We start from the raw sequence: 24807 nt of genomic DNA, 5'->3' as shown, positions 1-24807 counted from the left end.
CCGTAGGGATTCTATTCTTTCTGAGGAACACTTACTGCGTTAAGTCAAACTTCTAAGGTGACAGTTATCTGTTTGAAGAATTTACATCTACTCTCAAGAAGCTCAGAAAAACAGAAAGCACATTTGAAAAAAAAGCACTAGTCTTTCAACACACTGCCACTTTCTGATGTAGTATTCTAAATATAACTCCAAATCCCTGTTCAGACTATGATTTCTGCATATCTAGCCCACCATGAATACAACTTGTCATAATTTTGGCCTTCAACATACTGAGCTGTGTACATTTAAGATCCAGCAATTGAACAGGTTGTTCACTTCTCATGACTAAAAATAGAGTAGTCAATCATAAAATAACAATTTTCAGCAATAGTTTGAAGTCAATGTTTTTAGGAAAATTCAGCACAGCTCAAGAAACTGAACCAAAGAAAAATTGATTTTGTTAAAATCTGACAAAGAAACAGAGTTGAAAATGTGTTGCTGGAAAAGCGCAGCAGGTCAGGCAGCATCCAGGGAACAGGAGAATCGACGTTTCGGGCATAAGCCCTTCTTCAGGAATGAGGAAAGTTTGTCCAGCAGGCTAAGATAAAAGGTAGGGAGGAGGGACTTGGGGGAGGGGCGTCGGAAATGTGATAGGTAGAAAGACGGTTGGAGGAAGAACGCCTCATCTTCCGCCTAGGAACCCTCCAACCACAAGGGATGAACTCGGATTACACCAGTTTCCTCATTTCCCCTCCCCGCACCCTGTCTCAGTCAAATCCATCAAATTCAGCACCGCCCTGACCTGCTGCGCTTTTCCAGCAACACCTTTTCAGCTCTGATCTCCAGCATCTGCAGACCTCACTTTCTCCTCAAAGAAACAGAGTCCCCAGTTACAAATACTGATGATATGAAGTTTATTACACTTGAACTTCCTTACTGTCCTGTTTTAAAACCATCGCCTTGATATCTTGTTATGATCTTTCTACTTAATAAGTTTGTACAATTTTGAATCACGTAATTTTGATTTGACCCTCAGCATGTGACTCTGATAAACATCATGTTATTCCAGCCGTTTGGTTTGTCTCTAGCACCACTTTATTTTTAATTATGATTTGGAGATGCCGGTGTTGGACTGGGGTGTACAAAGTTAAAAATCACACAACAACAGGTTTAATTGGAAGCACACTAGCTTTCGGAGCGACGCTCCTTCATCAGGTGATTTTAATTGCTTGTAATTATCTCTCTGCCTCAATTGATTGGATTATAAGTCATCTCTTTCATTTACTATTCAGTTATGGATACTTTACTCACACCATCTGACACTTTTGATCACCTGCAGAGACTTATTATTCAACACTCCACTCACACCATCTGTATGATCTTTTGATGTCTCTGTCCATTGAACTCTCTGCCCACAAATTCTGTGCCTATATGCATTTCTTCACTTCATCTGATGAAGGAGCAGCGCTTCAAAAGCTTGTGATTTCAAATAAACCTGCTTGCCAATAACCTGGTGTTGTGTGACTTTTGACCTTGAACAGAAGACAGTCAAAATTCACTTGTACAGCTGGCTGATTTTCTGGCTGGATTATTTCAAATAGAAACGAGTTTAGAACTAGGAAAAGAAAAAAAAATCAAATATCTCTGCAGAGCAAAATAGTAATTGAGATAAGTATCTTCAAAATCTCGGATGCTGCCTGAATTGCTGTGCTCTTCCAGCACCACTGATCCAGAATCTTATTTCAAATAGAAACGAGTTTAGAGCTAGGAAAAGAAAAAAAAATCAAATATCTCTGCAGAGCAAAATAGTAATTGAGATAAGTATCTTCAAAATCAGGTGACTAATCTCTCTGCCTTAAGATTTCAAATTTATGGTGCCCCAGCAGTACAGTTTTTCTTACCATTTTAGAAATAATCTGCACAAGTGTTTCTCCCACAAAAATGGATGAGCTCACATGTTTTCACGTTATGTTCTACAGTGTTCCACATTACATTCTGAAGAAGACTCACTGGATTTGAAATGTTAACTGTGCTTTCTCTGTACAAATGCTACCACACCTGCTGAGTTTCTCGAACAACTTTTGATTATGCTCTGTCTGCCCTGTTGACTAAGTCTGTCCAAATCTATCTGTAGGTGCCTCACATTCCCACTAAGACTTTTGCATCGTCCTTAAATGTGGACATGGTAACTTTTACATACACCCACCCTCATACACACATTCCCTATCCCTATTATCCCAATGCATGAGATTTGGAACGTGATCCCCCCAACGCAGGTCCTCCAGCTTAGATCAGAACAGAGGGCGCTGTTGATGCCGATGACTGCGGATTGGAACCCTTCATGCGCGCGGCCCAGTGTCCACGCGGCGCCCTCACGTCCACGAGCTCGGCGTGCATACGTGGGCGCCATACGTCAGACGTCTGTATGTGTCTTGGGGGTGGAGAGCGGCTGGAAAGACAACAACATTGTAGAGGGAGGAAACGGGTTTTTGTGACGCAAGCCTTACATCCCTAACCCCCCCCCCCCCCGGGTGCTATCTCGGAAGGCGCCCGCGAGGCGAGTCAGGCGCCAGGGGAGGGGGAACCTGCAGTCGAACGGCGGGAGCGACAACATTCCATTGCCGGCGCGAGGTTGCTGGGGTTGTACGTCGTCGCGAGCGCTGCCGCGTCCGTTTGTAAACAGATGGTGACACGTGATGTGAGGAGTCCGCATTGTCTCGGAGATCTTTCTGGAGAAGCGACAGAAGGAAGAGGAGGAGGAGTAGGAGGATAGGGAGAGTTGGGGGGGGGAGAGGAATTCAAGGAACGGTGTGAGCCAAGATGGCTGGTCCAGCTCTGAACTTGTAACGGATGGTGTGGCGGCTCTTGTCTCCTGGCGTGGTGGTGGTGGGGGGGAAATATTCTCCTTATTTTCCACCGTCCGTTGTCTTGGTGGGCAGAGAGAATATAGACGATGTCATTCGCCGTGGAAGACAACTTGGAGTCGGACTGGGTGGCTGTGAGACCCAACGCCTTCGACGAGAAGGAAAAGCACAAGTTTGTTTTCATCGTGGCTTGGAATGAAGTGGAGGGAAAGTTCGCCATAACCTGCCACAACAGGACGGTGCAGAGGAAGAGGATTGGGGCGAGGGACCAGCGGATAAGGCGGGAGGGAGAGGAAGATGAGGAGGGGGTCCGGAAATCACAAGGCCCCCAGGCCGGGAGCCCAGTTCGAGGGGATGCTGGCATCCAGAGTCCGACCCGGAGTGGAGCGGCTACACTCAGGAGTCCAGCCCGAGGACGGACCAGCATCAAGAGCCCAACAGCAAAGGAAATTGGAGTAAGGAGTCCACTTCAAGGAGAACCGGGGCTCTCTGCGGTTCCTGTGGGCGATACAAGAGCGATGGGTCCTCTTCCGAGTGAGGCTGATATCTTAGGCCCAGTTCAGGACACTATTCATCTTCACGATTCTGCCACGGCAGCGGATAGGGATCAGGACCAAGAAAAGGATATTGTGATACCGGATGATTGTAGCTGGGCCGGACTGTTCTCCTTCCAGGATTTGAGATCCATTCATCAACAACTTTGTGCTGTGAATTCGGAGTTAGAACCTTGTTTGCCAGTATTTCCTGAAGAACCCTCAGGGATGTGGTCAGTGCTCTTTGGTGCATCTGAAGTGATCGATGGAGAGATGGACTCGCTATGCTTACAACTTCAAGTTTACCTTGGCCATGCTCTGGATGTCTGTGGGTGGAAAATTCTTTCTCATCTCCTATTTACTGAAAACGATAACCCGGATGAGTATTATGAGAGCTTGAGTGAGTTGAGGCAGAAAGGATATGAAGAGGTATTGCAGAGAGCAAAAAAACGTTTACAGGAGGTGAGACTACTTGATTTCAAATGATTGAATATTACATTTTATATGATAAAACTTCATTTTATTTAATCTTTATTAAACATTAATCTTAGTTTCTCAATGCTATTGCATTTGGCTTAATAGTTGGATGAGTAATGACCATCCAAGTAGGTTACAATGGAGATATATCTTTGTATTGGATTGTGCAACTTTCATTTAATGAATCACTAACTAGGTCAAAAGCAATCTGCTATGTTTGCTGTTATACTTGGAAAGCAAGCTACTTCTTTGTTTTCTTTAATGTCTGCTATTAGAGTGTCATCCATGGCTCAGTTGGTAACACTCAAGCCTGTGAATCGAGGGGCTGTGGATTCAAGTTCTATTTCAGGACACAAGCCCAAAAATAGAAGTTAACACTCCAGTTCAGTCCTGAGGGAGTGTGAAGCATGCTGTAGTTCAGAGTAGATGTTTAAATGAGACTCTGCTTGTCTTCTTAGGTGGATGTAAACACCATTAACAAGAAAAGGAAGGGAAATTTTCTGGTCTTTTGGCCAGTTTTTGTACTTTGGCCAATATACCAAAAACAAATTGTCTGGTCATTATTATGTTGCTGCTTGTGGAATCTTGATGGGCACAAATTATTTCCTGTGTTTCCTGAATTGTAATAATCTCACGTTTTTTTAAAAAAGTCTTTAATGATTATAAAGTGCTTTGAAAAATTCTGTTGAGGGACTACATAAATTGAAGATCTTCAATTAATTTTTAAGGTCTAGTTGCCAGTAAAGTGGAGATGGCACTGAAATTTTACAAATAATCAGACTATTTGTGGAAGTCAATCTTAATTTCTATCAAATCAGTGTGGACATTTTTTAACTTTTACATCTCTTTGTTTTAAATTGTTTCTGCCTGTCATCTGTTGATTTACATGATGGAAATGTGATCTACAACCTTAATAGGTCAAGCTCTTCTGCAAACACAACCACATTGTCATAGAATAGCCTGAGGCTGGCAGTGACAAGTAAAACCAGCTATTCTGACCACCTGTGAAATGTGTATTGCCTCACGTTTTTAACCCTTTTACGAAGGAATGAAGAATGATATATTAAATATTATGTAGTGTACTTTGCATTTCAAGCATATGCAAACTGATTTTCCCTGCATGATTGCACTGTCTCATTGATTTACCCTTATAATCAATAGGGCAGAATTTATCATGTTGTGGAATTAAGTTTAATTTTGTACTTTTACCATATAATACAAGAATTTTACAATAAAAAAACTACTAAAATATCCTGTTTTAGACATATATTCACAGAACACAACTTTTTAACTTCAGCAACAAACACATCATCTCCTTTTGGCAATTGGTGGGATCTACCACTACGATCTTGGGGATGAATTAATGTGAGTTGGTTCAACCATGGTGGTAGCTTTTAATATTTACTGTATTCCTTTTAAAATGGACAAGTATCTTAACATTATTGTTCACCTTTTCTAACTATCCATTGAGGATAGACTTATACTGGTGTTAAACTGCATTCAGCACTAAATTGAAGTGCAGTGATGAGTTGATGCATTTACAAGTTTCTTGCATTAAATGTGTCAAATTTATATTGTTAAAAGAAAAAATACGTATACTTCATATATAGATGTGTCCATTTGCTTATGTGTAATAGTTGTTTCACAGAAATATCTCTCTATCTTTGTGACTTGAATTATTTTGTTTTTCTGTTTTTGATTCATGCAGGAAAAACACATTCAATTTATGAACATCCATAAGAATTAGGAGCAAGAGTAGGCCTTTTGTCCTTGAGCCCATTCTGTTATTCAATAATATCATGGCTAATTTGATAAACTCAAATCTTCATTCCTACCTATCACTTATCATTCCCTTGCTTACCAAGAATCTATCCACCTGTGTCTTTAAAAAAATTCAAGGAAGCTACTTCCACCACCTTCTCAGGAAGAGAGTATCAAATCTTCTTGGGCCAAGATTTGGCAGTTTTAATATAATGTGATAATAATGAGGTTATCTATTTTAGTTGGAGGAATAGAAAAGTGACTTATTATCCAAATGGAGAGAAACTCAGGAATGCTTCAGTTTAGAGAGATCTGGATGTACCCATGGAAGAATGGCAGAAATGTGCAGCATGAGAGTACAGCAGGTAATAAGGAAGGCCACATGGACTTTTGGTATTTATTATTAGATGAATAGAATATAAAAGTAGGGAGATATGACTGCAACTTTACCGGGCATTTGTGAGGCAGCTCCTGCATCATTGTGCACAATTTTGGTTACCTCACTTGAGGATGGATGTAGTTGCATTGGAGGCAGTTCAGATGAAGTTTAGTAGATTGATTCCACACATAAAGGGTTCGTCTTAGTTAGCTTGAGCAGTTTGGGCTGATGCACTCTGGAGCAAAGAAGAATTAGAGGAGGAGGCCTAATTGAGGTATAAAGGGATTGACAAAGTAGACTTAGAAAAGATGTTTCCTCATCTGGGGCCATAGTTTTAGGGATAATGGACATCAGATTTGAAACAGATGGAGAGAAATTACTTCCTTCACAGGGTCATGAATCTGGAATTCACTACCTTGGTGTAGTGGATCCTGGGACATTGAGAAAATTTAAGGAAGAGAAAAACAAATTTTTAGTTGGTAATAGGTTGATGGGTTGATAATGGGCAGGAAAGTGGACTTGAGGCCAAATTGAGATCACCCATGATCATGTCAGATGGCTGAATTCAAGAGGCTAAATTTGCCTTTGTTTAAAGAAAACTTGATGCATGAACTGAAGACAAGGTACTGGCTTTCTGTGCTGTAATTTCTGAGATTCTGAAGCACTATTTTTTGATATGTTTAACTAGAATTAATTTAATTCCATTGATGTTTCCTTTTAGTATCATAGTTAATACGGCTGAACAGTGCTTAATCCAAATTTATTTTTGTTAACAATAGCATCTGTCAAATTGAAAACTTGCTGCTTTTATATTCAGATTTTCAACATTTCCATTTTTTTTCAGCGTATGACTACTCTTGCTTTGTTACATCAATTAACAATTTGGTTAACTGGGTGTCTGCTCCTTTACTTTCCATATTAAGTATAATCTATGGATGAATAGCACTGTCATTTTAATTTATTAATTTAGTACGCCAGTACAGAATATGCCTTTTGCCATCAGCGGTGCCTAAAGTATAAAGAACTGAAGTTTCATCTCGGAACAATTTGTTGTGTTCCTATAGTGACCACATGTGAAACAGTAGAATTTGTTGAGTTCGGCTGGAAAGGCCAGCATTTGTTGCCCATCTATAATTGCCTGTGAAGGTGGTGTTGAGCCCCCTCCTTGGACTGTTATAAGTTAATGTCTCAGGCCCAACCCACTTCAGTTGCTTCATCATCGACTGTGCTCTGAAATGAGCTGTTTGCTGATGATCATCCAAATGCACCATTTGTAATTCCTAGGATACTGGAGCAGCTTATGTTCATATGCAGCAAGAACCCGGACAGTGTTTTGGCTTAGGCTGATCAATAGAAAGTTACATTAAACACAGAATGTTAGAGAAACTTAGATCTGACCGCAACTGTGCAGAGAGAAACAGTTAACGTTTCAAGTCTGATATGTTTCTTCAGAACTGAAAGGTTTTAAGCAAGTAATATCAGTTCCACACAAGTACCAGGCAGTGACCATCTCCAGTAAGAACTAATCTAAATAAAATCCTGATATTCAATGGCTTTACTGTCGCTGAATTACAAACTATCTACATCTTGTTACCATTCACAAGAAACTGAATCAGCCATTTAAGTACTGCATCCACAAAAGCAAGTCAGTGGCTGGTCAAGTGACTCGCCACCTGATTCCCCAAAGCCTATCCATTTTTACAAGACACATGAAGAGCATGATGGAATACTCTGCCTTACTTGGATGAGTGCCTCTCCAACAACACTGAACTAGCTTGACACCATCTAGAGTATAGCAGCCTGCCTGACAAATATCATATTCTCTCTGTCCACAACTGATGCATGGTGGCAGAACTGCATGTTAACTACAGCGTGCACAGCTGCAGCTGCTTGGATAATACTTCCCAAAAACGAACATGATTGTGACTTATATCATCACAGCTGTTGCTGGGTTAAAATGCTGAAACTCCTGAACGTAACTTAAGAAATAAGTTCAGGAATAAGCAATTCAGTCCTTCAACTCTGCTCTGCCATTCACTCAGATCATGGCTGATCTTTTATTCTGCATCATTCCCGTATCCCTCGCTAAATTAGTAACATGGTTTTCTAACAACAGAGATGGGGTCATAGAGATGTACAGCATGGAAATAGACCCTTCGGTCCAACCCATCCACGCCAACCAGATATCCCAACCTAATCTAGTCCCACCTGCCAGCACCCGGTCCATATCCCTCCAAACCCTTCCTATTCATATACCCATCCAAATGCATCTTAAATGTTGCAATTGTACCAGTCTCCACCACTTCCTCTGGCACCTCATTCCATACACGTACCACCCTCTGTGTGAAAAAGTTGCCCCATAGGTGTCTCTTATATCATTCCCCTCTCACCCTAAACCTATGCCCTCTGGTTCTGGACTCCCCTACCCCAGGGAAAAGACTTTGCCTATTTATCCTATCCATGCCCTTTATAATTTTGTAAATCTCTATAAGGTCACTCCTCAGCCTCCAATGCTGCAGGGAAAACAGCCCCAGCCTGTTCAGCCTATCCCTATAGCCTAAATCCTCCAACCCTGGCAACATCCTTGTAAATCTTTTCTGAACTCTTTCAAGTTTCACAACATCTTTCCAATAGGAAGGAGACCAGAATTGCACACAATATTCTGACAGTGGCCTAACCAATATCCTGTACAGCCGCAACATGACCTCCCAACTCCTGTACTCCATACTCTGACCAATAAAGGAAAGCATACCAAACACCTTCTTCACTATCCTATCTACCTGAGACTCCACTTTCAAGGAGCTATGAACCTGCACTCCAGGTTTTTTCTGCAACACTCCCTAGGACCTTATCGTGAAATGTATAAGATTCTGCTAAGATTTGCTTTCCCAAAATGCAGCACCTCACATTTCTCTGAATTAAACTCCATCTGCCACTTCTCAGCCCATTGGCCCATCTGGTCCAGATCCTGTTGTAATCTGAGGTAACCCTCTTCACTGTTCACTACACCTCCAATTTTGGTGTCATCTGCAAACTTACTAACTATACCTAGTTCTCCCTGTATTCCATGAGATCTAACCTTGCTAATCAGCCTCCCAAGGGGAACCTTGTCGAACGCCTTACTGAAGTCCATATAGATCACATGTACCACTCTGTCCTAATCAATCCTCTTTGTTACTTCTTCAAAAAACTCAGTCAAGTTTGTGAGACATGATTTCCTACGCACAAAACCATGTTGACTATCCCTAATCAATCCTTGCCTTTCCAAATACATGTACATCCTGTTCCTCAGGATTCCCTCCAACAGCTTGCCCACCACAGAGGTCAGGCTCACTGGTCCATAGTTCCCTGACTTGTCCTTACCACCCTTCTTGAACCGTGGCACCACGTTAACCAACCTCCAGTCTTCCGGCACCCCACCTGTGACTATCGATGATACAAATATCTCAGCAAGAGGCTCAGCAATCACTTCTCTAGCTTCCCACAGAGTTCTAGGGTGCATCTGATCAGGTCCTAGGGATTTATAAACTTTTATGCATTTCAAGACATCCAGCACTTTCTCCTCCTACAGTCTATATCTTCTTATCCTTTTCCACAATAAATACTGATGCAAAATACTCACTTAGTATCTCCCCCATTTTCTGTGGCTCCACACAAAGGCCGCCTTGCTGATCTTTGAGGGGCCCTATTCTCTCCCTAGTTACCCTGTTGTCCTTAATGTATTTGTAAAAACCCTTTGGATTCTCCTTAATTCTATTTGCCAAAGCTATCTCATATCCCCTTTTTGCCCTCCTGATTTCCCTCTTAAGTATACTCCTACTTCCTTTGTACTCTTCTAAGGATTCACTCGATCTATCTTATTATACCTGACATCTGCTTCCTTCTTTTTCTTAACCAAACCTTCAATTTCTTTAGTCATCTAGCATTCCCTATACTTACCAGCCTTTCCTTTCACCCTAACAGGAATATACTTTCTCTGGATTCTCATTACCTCATTTCTGAAGGCTTCCAATTTTCTAGCCGTCCCTTTACCTGCGAACATCTGCCCCCAATCTGCTTTCAAAAGTTCTTGCCTAATATCGGCAAAATTGGCCTTTCTCCAAATTAGAACTTCAACTTTTAGATCTGGTCTATCTTCCATCATTATTTTAAATTTAGTAATGAACTAAACGTGGTTCAAGGCCACACTCTAGTGTGCACTTAGAGATTGGTGGCCTAGCCTGGGATGTCCACATCCCATTAAATAATCAAAAGGATTGATTGCTGACTTCTGGGAGATCAGAGATATCCCTTTCAAACGAGGCTCATGACTTCTGAGAGAAGAGCCACTATGAGGCAAGTGAGTGGTACAGAAGACTGTCATGAATACAGATGATCTCATCCAGTGAGCCATTGGCATGTTGAAGCTGTGCTTTTGGTGCCTACATAAATCTGGAGGTGCAATTAATACTTTACAGTGTGTGTGTGCCCTGTTTGACAGTGGTCTGCCATGAAAAGTCATTATACAGGAGAAAGATTAGAACCGGAGCACAACAAAGACATTTATCTATCTGATAACATGACCAGTAGAAGAAGCAGATGATGTGACAACAGAAATAAAGATGAGAATTCCAATACTAGACCATCCAATTGCTTTGCTACCAGTGATGCCCTAATTGCAATGGTTTTTTTAGATTATGACTCATACTAGATGAATGCAAACTGCAGTTTTCCCACTCCAGTGGGTCCTGTTCTGTATTGATCTTCAACGTGAAGTAACTGAGTGGGCAGGTTGGCTTTTGGTGCAGTGATGATGCACATCATTGCCTTTTATTTGCTGCCATTTTAAAGAAGCGAGATTTGACAAGCGAGAGTGCATGATAGAATCAGTATGCTGGAGACTTTTATTGGTGGGCTTGACCTAATGGTCTGAGGCTCATTTGTTGCTGCAACTACTGTAAGAAAAGGCCTGCGAGTAGGTACATTGCCATTGTTTTTTGTAGAAAGTCTATTTCTTGAATAATCAAATCATTTGTTAATTTTGTCAATAATCATGATCTTGTGTGGTTAATGGTCGGAATGCTATTACATTAATTTATTTGGATTTTGATTGTGAATATTTCTTAAACTTATCATTACTGATGCAATGGACCATTGATTAATGTGAAACCTCTTACATTAGAATCCTATTAATCAGGATTTTAGTAATAGTAATGCGGTTTCTAGTTTACTATTACATATTTTGATGTGATAATGACACAGTGGTCATTGCGTTGAGCTAGTAATCCAGAAGCTAGACAATGGGATGTGGTTTCAGATTCCAACATGATAACTGAACTCAAGTTCTGCCACTTAATAAATCTGGAATTTAAAAAAAGTCTGAGTAATAGTTTCACAGCTGTCATCCCTTTTGGTCCAGTAATATCTTTTAGGAAAGGAAATCAGCCATGCTTGCTCAGTCTGACCTATGTGTGAGACTCCAGACCCAGAACAATGTGATTGACTTTGAACCGTCCTCTGAAATATGTTATGAAGATGTGGGTGTACTGTATCTTTAAGAAAGTTAAAAGCTAGCAGAAGTACCTGACAGCACCAAGTGTTCTGAACACAATATAATGGAATCGTTTGGTCCAACAGCTAGTGTAGCTGGTTGCCTGGAGACAAAAAAGCAAAATTTGAATTGGGCCAATCAGTTTACATTATATCCCAAAAAAACAAACTCCAATCAAGTTTTGAATTTAGTATATTGATAATATTAAAAGCCAATGACACAATCCAACTGTTTTGGGAGTATAAGACTGGGAAAAATTGAGCAGTTGGGTGAAGAACTGCCAAGCTAGCAACACATGCAGACTGCCCACAGGATAGCTGTCTTAAAGGTAACTTTATCGATCAGTGACCTGTGAAATATAATCCTTAAGAAGAGGAAAAGAAGATAGAGGAAGATACAAAGAGAAGATTCAACACCTGGCTGGTTTTGAAATTTGAAATTTTGGTAAATCTTAATCAGGGGTTTTATCTGATGAGCACTGTAGAAGGGCAAGATAAAAGATTGGAGAAAGGAGTTGTAAATAGTTGTTAGTTAATTATTCTCTGTTATAGAACAAAAGAACATTACAGCACATGAACAGGCCCTTCAAGCCTGCACTGATCCATATCCTCTATCTAAATCTGCTGCTTGTTTTCTAAAGATCTGTATCCCTTTGCTCCCTGTCCATCCACGTATCTGTCTAGATACATCTTAAATTATGCTACCCTTCCCACTACTACTACCTCCAGTGGCAATGCATTCCAGACTACCCTCGGCATGAAGAACCTGCCACATATCTCCCCTAAACTCTTTCCCTCTCACTTTGAACTCGTGGCCCCTAGTAATTGAGTCCTCCACTCTGGAGAAAATGCTTCTTGCTATCCACCCAGTCTACACCTTTCATGATCTTGCAGGCCTCAATTAGATACCCGTCAACCTCCTCCTTTCTAATGAAAATAATCCTAATCTACTCAACCTCTCCTCATAGCTAGCACCCTCCATAGCAGGCAACATCCTGGTGAAGCACCACTGCACCCTCTCCAAAGCATCCACATCCTTTTGGTAATATGGTGACCAGAACTGTACGCAGTATTCTAAATGTGGTCAAACCAAAGTTTATAAAACTGTAACATGACCTGCCAACTCTTGTACTCAATACCCCATCCAATAAAGGAAAACATTCAGTATGCCTTCTTAACCACTCTACTGACCTGCATTTCCACTTTCAGGAAACAATGGACCTGTACACCCAGATCTCTCTGTACATCAATTTTCCCCCATGACTTTTCCAGTTATTGTATAGTTTGCTCTTGAAATGCATCTTCCAAAATGCATCACCTCACATTTGTCCGGATTGAACTCCACCAACCATTTCTCCACCCAACTCTTCAATCTATCTATATTCTGCTGTATTCTGTGACAGTCCCCTTCACTATCTGCTGCACCACCAATCTTAGTGTCATCTGCAAACTTGCTAACCTTCCTCCAAATCATTTTATGTATATCACAAACAACAGTGGTCCCAGCTCGGATCCCTATGGGACACCACTGGTCACAGGTCTCCATTTGGAGAAGTTTCCTTCCACCAGTACTCTGTCTCCTGTTGCCCAACCAGTCCTCTATCCATCTAGCCTGCACCCATGCGACTTCACTTTCACCATTAGTTTACCATGAGGGAACCTTAGCAAACCCCTTACTGAAGTCCATGTATATGACATCAACATCCCCTCCCTCATCAATCAACTTTGTCAACTCTTCAAAGAATTCTATTAGGTTTGTAAGACATGACCTTCCCTGCACAAAACCATGCTGCCTATCACTGATAAGCCCATTTTCCTTCATATGGGTATATATCCTATCCCTTAGTATCTTCTCCAGCAGCTTCCCTACCACTGACATCAGGCTCACAGGTCTCTAACTGGATTATCCCTGCTACTCTTCTTAGACAAGGGGGCGACATTAGCAATTCTCCAGTCCTTTGGTCCCTCACCTGTTTTCAAGGATGCTGCAAAGCTATCTGTTAAAACCCCAGCTATTTCCTCTCATTGCCCTAAGTAACACTTCCTCCTTATGTCAACTTGACCTAGAATAATCAAAAATCTATCCCTAGCCTCAACATCCACCATGTCCCTCTCCTCAGTGAATACCGATGCAAAGTACTCATTAAACCTCACCCATTTTCTCTGACTCCATATATATCTTTTCTCCTTTGTCCTTGAGTGGGCCAACCTTTTCCCTCTTTACTCTCTTGCTCTTTATATGTGAATTAAAGGCTTTAGGGTTTCCTTAACCCTGCCCACTAAGGATATCTCGTGACCCTTTTTAGCCCTCTTAATTCCTTGTTTCAGATTGGATAAAGTTTAGATGAGATTTGTATTCATTTAATGTTATATGTATATACAAGTATATGGGAAGAGGTTAAGGTGAACGTATATTAGAGTAATGTGTTAGAATAATGTGTTTAAAGAACAGAAAAATGAAACCATCTTTTCATTATGTTGGTTCATTTTTTCTTAAAGGGGAGGTGTTGTGAATAAGTGGGTGTACTATACCTTTAAGAAAGTTTAAGCAGATTTGAATTAGGCCAATCAGTTTAAATTCTATCCCAAAAAATACCAAACTCCAATCAAGTCTGTACTTAGCATATTGACAATATTAAAAGCCAATGACACAATCTGATTTTTTGGGGGTATAAGACTGGGAAAAATCGAACAGTTGAGGGAGTACTGCCAAGCCAGCAATACATACAGATTAAAGGCTCTCTGCCTTTATTTCTGATGAAGGGCTTTTGCCCGAAATGTCGATTTTACTACTCCTTGGATGCTGCCAGAACTGCTGTGCTTTTCCAGCATCACTAATCCAGAATCTGGTTTCCAGCATCTGCAGTCATTGTTTTTACCTAGTTGATTTTAACCCTACTGCGAATCCTCTTGCAAGGATGCCTGCCTGGAAGAAGTTTTCCTCCTCTACAAGAATCTCAGGGTGTCCCTCTCCCACTGCAACTCCCAGGTCATTTCCTCTGCCCTGAAGCTCGGCACTGTCCTCATGACTTGTCCTACCTGCCTATCTTCTTTTCCACCTATCCACTCCACCCTCCTCCTTGACCTATCACCTTCATCCCCTCCCCCACTCACCTATTGTACTCTATGCTACTTTCTCCCACCTCCACCCTCCTCCAGCTTATCTCTCCACCCTTCAGACTCTCTGCCTTTAATCCTGATGAAGGGCTTTTGCCCAAACGTCGATTTTGCTGCTCCTCAGATGCTGCCTGAACTGCTGTGCTCTTCCAGCACCACTAATCCAGAAACACATACAGATTGCCCGCAGAATAGCTCTCTGAAAAGTACCTTTATCGATCAGTAACCTGTGAAACACAATCCCTCAGAACAAGAAAAGAAGACAAAGGAAGATACAAAGAGAAGATTCAACACCTGGCTCGTTTTGAAATTTGAATTTTTTGTAAATCTTAATTGAGGGTTTTATCAGACTAGCGTTGTAGATAGTTAGTTAATTATCCTCTGTTATACTTTAAGAAATAAAGTTGTTAATTTTTACTTTAAAGTGTGACCTTTGGGATAGTTCTAGACCTCCCGAATTTTCACAGATTACTGCACGGGATAAATGTTTTCTGTGTTGCTGGTTAAAATTAAGCAGAAGAGTTTACCCGTTTTTGTAACAAATGGCTGAGCAAACTGTTCAGTTCGAGGATAATAAAGGATTGGCAACAAATGCTGGCATTTTCCACCTCCATTTAAGAAAAATAAGCTTTCGTCAATTCACCCCATGCTCAACATTTGGACTCCACCTCCATAGTCAATGATGGAAGCTTCTCACCCAGTTTTCACTTTGAAGTTGCTTTGAGTCTGAAGAGTTGAAGTAGGGTATTACAGGAAAAGTGCTTATTGCAATTTGTAAGTAATGAAGAGTTAATTTATTTTAGTATGCTTTGACATTAGATGTAATATTTCTTTAGTTAATCTGAACTCACCATTCTCACCTTAGCCCTCTATCCTTTTGAACTACAAAGCTACCTGCATCTTGAACACATTAATGATACTCGATTCAGTTGTCTTTGGCAACTTATTCGGTATGTGTGTTTCTGTCTGACATATTCCAGTTTGATCAGTGTTTTTGGGTCTTTACATGATAGTGCTTGTTCTCCTTCATTCTGCTAAAGTTCTTCTCTTTATATTAGTGTAATTGATGGGAGCAAGGCATGACTGATAGCTGAGTTATAATTTAAGACAGATCTGTAAATGAATGAATAATTCTAAATGTTTTACATTCTAATTCTTTAAAATAATTACGTTAAATTGTACTACCTAATGATCTTTAACTTTTAGAAGCAGTTTCATCAGGTGCTTCTAGAAGCGTCTATAGCAAAAGCATTAAAATGTGAGAGTAAAGGGGATGTGCCTATGAAGAGTCAAAATGAATTGACAGAATATAAAGGATAATATTAAACGATGCTTCTTGAACTAGGAACGCATCATGTTTAGTATTTTGAAGGATTGTATGTTGTAATGGTCTTGGGAATTGACGAATGAGTTTTAAATTTCGCTGCTGGCATCAGATTGTGGTTTATAGCAGATTACGAAGTAGGCCTAGGAGAATAGCTGAATTAACCAGTTGACTAGTGATAACAGAACGCTAAAGGTCACGTTGCTTAAGATTTTATAACAATAAGGGTTTTTTTCTTTAAAGGTGGCTAACTTAGCCTAGTAACTTGTGGTCTTCACAAAGCTGTTTGCTGCTTCTTGCTGGGCCCAGTTTTTCTAGTTTTTTTCATCTTTCCATTATGGTCACTGAAGCAACTGATATTATAACTGGTGCAAAGTTTTTCATATGTTTAAAAAAACCTGGTCGTTAAAACTTGGAAGAAGGTCATTAAACTCAAATAGTACGTGACAATGTTTACCCTCTGCATGAGCCATTGGTTCTAATCGTACTTATCTACCCTGTTCCCAAATCCCTTTAATCCCTTCAACTCCATCCAATAAATCTTGAATTTGCTATTGTTTTTGCTTTGACCTCTTATTCTTGAAATGAGTTCCACAACTACTCATTTATGTGAGACAAAATTCCTTTTGCTCTTTGATGCAAGTCTCACACATTTAATCTTTCATTTTTGCTTTCTCATATCTATTATTTGTTTCGTTTGTCTCCTTCATTTCTGTCAAGCCTGGTAGTACACCTTGGTCCAACCACATCTGTTGTCTGTCCTAAATATTCTGGGGCATCCGAGGGGCAGGAAGATCAACATTTCGGGCAAAAGCCCTTCATCAGGAATGTCGATTTTCCTGCTCCTCGGATGCTGCCTGACCTGCTGTGCTTTTCCAGCACCACTTTGATCTAAACTCTGGCTTCTGGCATCTGCAGTCCTCACTTTTGCCCTGTCTTAAATATTCTGCCTTGTGAATCTGGCATCCATCAGAGTCTCTAGTCTCCCCAGTAAAAATTAAAATTACCCATAACAGAAACTCCTAATATTTTATATTTTATGCAAAGCACAGGCTTATGCAAAATAGAAGTGTCACATTTCAGGCATTACATGTTTAACTGCTTGCATTTCTTAGACTGAAATTTATGTTCGAATGTGCTGTATTAATCACCTGAATGTTTGCCAATGTCCATGTACAAAATTTAACGTATAATAAAGAATTGAGACTGAGTGAGAAATTCTAATAGTAGATCAAATCCTGATTTGTACACAGCTTTTGGAGAAACACAAGATCACAGAGGTTATGGTAGAATTGCTGGAACTTTACCAGGAGGAAGATGATGCTTATATTGCTTTATCTGAAGCAACTACAGAACTCTACCAATATCTACTCCAACCGTTTCGAGATATGAGAGAATTGGCTATGCTGCGACGCCAGCAGATAAAGGTAAGAGTTTGCAGTTTAATTCTATTTCTTGGCATTTATGTGTGGAAGTACTTGGAGGGATTTTGTGTGGTGAAATGAAAGGCATAGCCTACTCCACATATAAGACCTAATGTTGTGCTTTACACTGACCTGTCTTGAATAAAATCCACCGCGTTGTTCACTGATTTCCATTTTGTGTTCTATTCATAACTATTTGCATTTATTGAATTATCATAGAAAAAATGTTCCAAGGCGCTTTTCTTATGAGAAGAAAGGGAAAGAATGTTTGTAGAAGAAGTACAAGAAATAACTGAATACTGCAATACGAATTAGGCTTTGAAGATGAGTTTTAAAGATATGACTTGAGGTTGAAGGACAGAGGAATTTAAGTATTGAGTTCCAAAACAGAGTGCAGACTGAGCTTTGCTGGCAAGTAATGGAGTCTAGAGATGAGATGCGTACGTGGATAACCAGAGCCAGGGGATGTGAGTGGTGATACAAGTTTGAAGTAGGGTGAAAAAACTTATGGGAGAAGATAAAGATCTGGGATGTGGATTTTGATTCATCTATTTGCAGATATACAGCCATTGTAGGCCAGGTGAGGTCTGAAATAATGGATTAGTGCTATTGAGTGTAGGATTGGAGAGTGAGGGCAAAGCCAAATGGTGGAATATTTGAAGAATTGTGCTTGGAGGTGATACAGACATGGATAAGGTTCTGATAGTGGTGGAAATAATGTAGATACAGAAGCCATGATGTGGAGGAGCTGGTGTTGGACTGGAGTGGAAAAAGTTAAAATCACGCGACAACATGTTATAGTCCAACAGGTATGTTTGAGGCACTAGCTTTCAGAATGCTACTCCTTCGTCAGGTAGCTGTGGAGCAGGACCATAAGACACAGAATTTATAGTAAAAGGGTACAGTATCATGCAACTGAAATGATATATTAAACAAATCTAGGTTGTTAAGTTTTTCATCTTTTAGAATAGGTTGCAGGTTTTGGTTCATTAATATGTAAATCCCAGAACTACTTTTAAGTCACCTTCTCGAGATAACTTAAGGTTTTATTTAAAAAGAAAAGTGACATCTCGGCTCAGGCAGTGCATCAGTTAGACTGGTTTTATTTCCGATGTGAAATTTACAAAATACTGCATGAATTGACTGCCTGCATAGTGTGCATTTTGTTGAGCAAAATAGAACGTATCTGCAAATATAATTATGCAAATACAAATTCAGCACATAGATTTGTGTGTACGCATGCATGAGTGTCAGTGTGTGCATGCATGTGTGTGTGTGTGTGAGAGAGTGCACATGAGAGAGTGTTTACGTGCGTGTGTGTGTGTGTGTGTGAGAGAGCGCGATGGAGTATAGGCCTGTGAGAGGGTCTGCATGAGAGCATGTCTGGTGTAGTGGGGTCATCTGTAGTGTGACATGAACCCATGGTCCCGATTGAGGCCAACCTCATGGGTACCAAACTTGGCTATCAGCCTCTGCTTGGCTACTTTGCGTTGTTGCATATCCCGGGGTCTGCCTTGGAGGGTAGTCACCCAAAGATCCCAGGCCAAATTCCCTGACCGCTGAATTGTTCCCTAACTGAGAGGGAACCCCCCCTGTCTAGTAATTGTTGCATGGTGTCCATTCATCTGTTGTTGTAGAGACTGCTTGGTTTCACCAATGTACCGTGCCTCTGGGCATCCTTGCCTGCTGCGTATAAGATTGACAACATTGGCTGAGTCATATGAGTACCTACCGCGTACACGATGGATGATGTCCTCACGTGTAACGGTGGTATCTGTGTCAACACTGACACGGCTTAAACACGTCTGAAACAAAAACACAGTGATATTCATGAATTTCATCCCACCGTCAGACTTATCATGGACTATTCTTTGTGTCTGTCTCATTCTTGGACACGTACATTTCCATCAAGGATGGGTACCTCAGTACCTCATTCTACCACAAACCTATTTTTAACCTCATAATGCTACACTTCTCGGGCTCCCACCCTAAACATTAGAACAGCTATCCCCTACAGACAAGCGCTATGCATACACAGGATCTGTTCAGATGAGGAGAAATGTGACGGACATGTGAAGGTGCTCAAGGATTCCTTCATAAGAACTGGGTATGATACTCAACTCATCAATCGTCAGGTCCATCGTGCCACAGCAAGAAACCGTAATGACCTCCTCCAGAGACAGACAAGTTTACAACGTGTACAGAAGGAGCTGCCAGAGGAAGTGGTGGAGGCTGGTACAATTGCAACATTTAAAAGACATTTGGATGGGTATATGAATAGGAAGGTTTTGGAGGGTAATGGGCCGGGTGCTGGCAGTTGGGGCTAGTTTGGGTTTGGATATCTGGTCAGCATGGGCAGTTTGCTCCAAAGGGTCTGTTTTCATGCTGTATATCTCTATGACTCTATAATAGGGTACCCTTCATTGTCTAGTACTTCCTGGGAGCTGAAAAAAACCACACCATGTTCTTCGTGGCCTGCAACACGTTATTGTTGAGGGTGAGCACCTCACCAAGACCTTCCCTACGCCTCCACTTCTTTCTAAACAACTGCCAAACCTTAAACAGATTATTGCTTGCAGCAAACTGCCGAGCCTTCAGGACAACATGGACCACAACACTGTACAATCCTGTCATGATGATAACCATTGCAAGACGAGTCAGAGTGTTGACACCGATGCCACCATGACATGTGGCGCCACCCCCTACCATGTATGTGGCAGATACTTATGTGACTCAGCCAGCGCTGTCTATCTCATGCTGTAGGCCAGGATGCCCCGAGGCATGGTACATTGGCGACACCAAGCAGACGCCACAACAATGGATGAATGGACATTGTGCAACAATCACCAGATAGGGTTGTTCCTTCCCAGTCAGGGAGCATGTCAACAGTCAGGACTTCGGCCTCTGACCTTTGGGTGACCATCCACCAAGGCGGACTTCGGGTTATGCAACAATGCAAAGTAGCCAAGCAGAGGCTGATAGCAAAGATTGGTACCCATAAGGTTGGCCTCAGTCAGGACCTTGGGTTCATGTTACACTACATGTGTCTGTCTGTCTCTCTCTCTGTCTCTCACTCTCACACACTCTCTCTCTCACTCTTGCAAGCACAAATACAAACATGCAATTCTGTCATCTCTCTCACACCCACATACTCATCTACGCGCACACCCTCTCACAGGCTTATGCTCCATTACACTTACTCTCACACACTTTACCAAGCTTGCACCTACATAAACACACACTCTAAAGTGCACTCATATGCTCTCTCTCTGTCTGTCTCTCCGTCTCTGCCTCTCTGTCTCTCACACTCACTCATGCATCTGCAAATACAAATTCACCCCATAGACTTATATGTATTTGCAGGTGCATTCTATTTTGCTCAACAAAATGCACAGTCTGCAGGCAGTCAATCTATGTAGTATTTTGTAAATTACCCATTGGAAATAAAAGCAGTCTAACTCAAGATTGGGGTACAGACAGACTCTAACCTCACACCTTTAATGCACTGCCTAAGCTGAGGTGTCACTTTTTTTTATAAAACCTTAAGTTATCTCAAAAAGGTGACTTGAACGAAGTTCTGGGATTTACATATTAATGAACAGAAGCCTGCAACCCATTTTAAAAGATGAAAGACTTGACAACAACAATCTAGGTTTGTTCAATATATCATTTCAGTTGCATGACACTGTAATCTTTTGCTATAAATTCTGTGTCTTATGGTCTTGCTCCACAACTACCTGTTGAAGGAGGAGCATTCCAAACGCTGAGACATATGATTATTAAAGGATTGGACACTCTGGAGGCAGGAAGCATGTTTCCACAGATGGGTGAGTCCTGAACCAGAAGACACAGTTTAAAAATAAGGGGGAGGCCACTTAGAACAGAGTTGAGGAGAAACTTCTTCACCCAGAGAGTGGTAGGTGTATGGAATGCTCTGCCCCAGAAGGCTGTGGAGGCCAAGTCTCTGGATACTTTCAAGAAAGAGTTGGATAGAGCTCTTAAGGATAGTGGAATCAAGGGTTATGGGGATAAGGCAGGAACAGGATACTGATTGAGGATGATCAGCCATGATCATAATGAATGGTGGTGCTGGCTCAAAGGGCAGAATGGCCTACTCCTGCACCTATTGTCTATTGTCCATATAGTGCTTCCAAATAAACCTGGTGGACTATAACCTGGTGTTGTGTGATTTTTAATGTAGATACGGAGGTAAGCCATATTACGGAAGTGGAAGGAGATTATCTTTTTAGATGGATTGTTTTGCAGTTTTGGAAGCTATGTGTCCAAACAGTTATGTATGGGCTTTTTAAAAATGCTAAATGTCTGCCATATCCTGATTTGTTTCGGAGTGAATTAGAGATCAAATCTCCATTTTGTGTTTCTTCTGTTATTGTGCTGCGCTGATGATTTTTAAAATAAATAATCCTGTTCGACATTATCTAATACGTGATAATTGCAGTTAGGGTTAGTATTCAGTTTTGCTGATCTACTTTGGGCATAGATTAGTGTCAAGTGCTTCTGTGTGTCTAGATTGTTCTATAGCTTATTGTAGCTTCACCCTCACAAAAATATTCTTATTGTACCAACAAAATAATTTTCCATTGCCTAGTGCAGTCTGTCGAGTAAATTTACTGCCTGCCAGCTCAGTGCAAGTTTTTGACTAAATGCAAATGTACATCTCCAAGTCACTGCCACAAGACTCGCTATCATTCAGCATCACTGTACTGTCTGTTGTTTGAGTGGTTTCTTAACTTCCATTGGCTTGCCTTCAGTCACTTATCAGAGTCAAAAACGTGGTGCTGTAAAGCACAGCAGGTCAGGCAGCATCCGAAGGGCAGGAGAGTCTGATGAAGGGCTTATGGCTAAACATCGACACTCCCTCCTCAGCTGCTGCCTGACCTGCTGTGCTTTTCCAGCACCACACTTTTTGAGTCTGACTCTCCAGCATCTGACGTCCTCACTTTTTTCCTTCAGTCTCTTGTACCAGTAAAATGATCAAAATATCATGAATTTAATGACTGTAGTTTATAATTCATTTTATTTGATGCAAAGCTATTTATACTTGTGTTTTATAACATCTTAATTTGACTTATGAAAATTTCTTTTGCCTTATTGCTGAGCTGTTCTTACTGTTTTAAGAACAGTATGTCTAAGATGCTTGAGGATGTCCTGTTCTTTAAGACAGTCTCTCTTTGCTATTGACAGGAAGACATGACAAAATTAATCATTGCCTCCAGTCTGCCAGTTCAGGTCCCATACTCCTTTATGCTTTGAGATCTGCACAGTCTGTAGCAAGCATGTTAATATGCTGGGTAAATGCCACCAGGGATTATTTTGGAAGATCCTCTAATGTTAGTGACAAGAAAGCAGTCTTAACATATCCAGCGGGTGCTGATCACTCAAAGTCCAGTCCACTGAGCAAGACTTGTCGTTTTTATGCATGACACCAGACTCCTGAAGTAACTGCTCTACTGATTTCAGGAGACAGTGAGGTCTGCAAATGCTGGAGATCAGAGTTGAGGATATGTTGCTGGAAAAATACAGCAGGTCAGGCAGCACCCGAGGAGCATGAATATCGACGTTTCGGGCCGGAGCCCTTCATCAGGAATGAGGCTGGGAGCCTCCGGGGTGGAGAGATAAATGGGATTGCAATAGGTGAATGGAGGTGGGGGTAAAGGTGATGGGTTGGAGATGAGGGTGGAGCGGAGAGGTGGGAAGGAAGATTGACAGGTGGGACATTGCAATAGGTAGATGGAGGTGTGGTAAAGGTGATAGGTTGCAATAGATGGGGGTAATTGCAATCGGTTGCAACAGGTGGATGGAGACGAGGGTAATTGGAATACGTTGTATTAGGTGGATGGAGGTGGGGGTCTCAGTTACCTTCTCCTCAGCCCCGTCCCCCCTCCCATTTATCTCTCCACCCTGGCTCCTAGCCTCATTCCTGATGAAGGGCTCTGGCCTGAAACGTCGATTTTCCTGCTCCTCGGATGCTGCCTGACTTGCTGTGCTTTTCCAGCAATACACTCAATACTACTGAATTAAGCCAGGGCAAAAGATTTCCAGGCAGACAGCAGGTCTGCTTTGGGATATCTTCAGAAATGCTTTAATATGCCATTTCAGCTGGGGAATGAGAACCCAAATTGTAGTTTGAGTATACAGGAGGTCGAGAGTAGTGAGGCCCGAAATAACGTTGCAAGGGGGCACCGGTAAGCAAGAGGTTGTTTTGAAGTGTGTCTATTTGAATAGCAGAAGCATCTGGAATGAGGTGGGTGAACTTGCAGCATGGGTTGGTACCTGGGATTTCGATGTTGTGGCCATTCTGGAGGCATGGGTAGAGCAGGGATAGGAATGGTTGTTGCAGGTTCCAGGATTTAGATGTTTCAGTAAGAAGAGAGAAGATGGTAAAATGAAAGGGGGGGGTGGTGGCGGGTGGCAGTGGCATTGTTAGTCAGGGACAGTATAACGGTTGCAGAAAGGACTCGTCTACTGAGGTAGTATGGGCTGAGGTTAAATACAGGAAAGGAGAGGTCACCCTGTTGGAAGTTTTCTATCAGCCTCTGAACAGTTCCAGAGATGGAGAAGATAGGATAGCAAAGATGATTCTCGATAGGAGCAAGAATGACAGGGTAGTTGGGGGATTGAACTTTCCAAATATTGACTGCGAATACTATGGTTCAAGCGCTTTCAATGGGTCCATTTGTGCAGGAGGGTTTCCTGTCATAATACGTAGTTAGGCCAAAAAGGGCGAGGCAACATTGCATTTGGTACTGGGTAATGAACCCATCCAGTTGTTAGATTTGGAGGTAGGTGAGCACTTTGGTGATGGTGACCACAATTTGGTTATGTTTCCTTTAGTGATGGAAAGGGCTAGGTATATACTGAAGGCCAAATATACTGCAGAGCAAGAGTTATAGTTGGGAGAAAGGCAATTAAGCGATTAGGCAAGATTTAAAATGCATAGTTACTGCCAATCCTTGATACACATGTGCCTGTCAGGCAGGGAGGAAGTTGTCGAGTGCGGGAGCCGTGGTTTTCTAAGGAAATTGAATCTCTTGTCAAGAGGAACAAGAAGGCTTATGTTAGGATGAGATGTGGAAGCTCAGGGCCCTTGAAAATTACAAGTTAGCCAAGAAAAATCTAAAGCAAGAGATAAGAAGAGCCAGGAGGGGACATGAGAAATCGTTGGTGGATAGGATCAAGGAAAACATGAAGGCCTTCTATAGACATATCAGGAATAAAAGAATGACTAGAGTAATATTAGGAGAAAGTGAGGACTGCAGATGCTGGAGACCAGAGTTGAAAAATGTGGTGCTGGAAAAACACAGCAGGCCAGACAGCATCCGTGGAGCGGGAGAATCGACGTTTCGGGCACAAGCCCTTCTTCAGGAATAAGGCTGGTTTGCCAGATGGGCTGAGATAA

The 24807-nt window shown here is 41.5% G+C and overlaps 1 protein-coding gene across 2 annotated transcripts in view; it reads left to right on the top strand.

The window, feature by feature from the left end:
* Positions 1-2786: 2786 nt before the first annotated feature.
* jmy (junction mediating and regulatory protein, p53 cofactor) overlaps positions 2787-24807 on the top strand; it is a 120037-nt gene continuing 98016 nt past the window's right edge. For both annotated transcript variants that reach the window (XR_006314115.1, XM_043706859.1), the window contains exons 1-2: positions 2787-3838; positions 17217-17390. Coding sequence is in view for 1 of the 2 variants with exons in the window: in XM_043706859.1 (XP_043562794.1) it covers positions 2933-3838; positions 17217-17390 (1080 nt within the window). In the remaining variant the exon portion in view is untranslated. The remainder of the gene's footprint in view (positions 3839-17216; positions 17391-24807) is intronic.

The sequence above is a fragment of the Chiloscyllium plagiosum genome, chromosome 2 (genome assembly GCF_004010195.1).
Source record: "Chiloscyllium plagiosum isolate BGI_BamShark_2017 chromosome 2, ASM401019v2, whole genome shotgun sequence".
Lineage (NCBI taxonomy): Eukaryota > Metazoa > Chordata > Chondrichthyes > Orectolobiformes > Hemiscylliidae > Chiloscyllium > Chiloscyllium plagiosum.
Note: the sequence above shows the minus strand (reverse complement) of the source record. Positions and strands in the feature narration are given on the sequence as shown.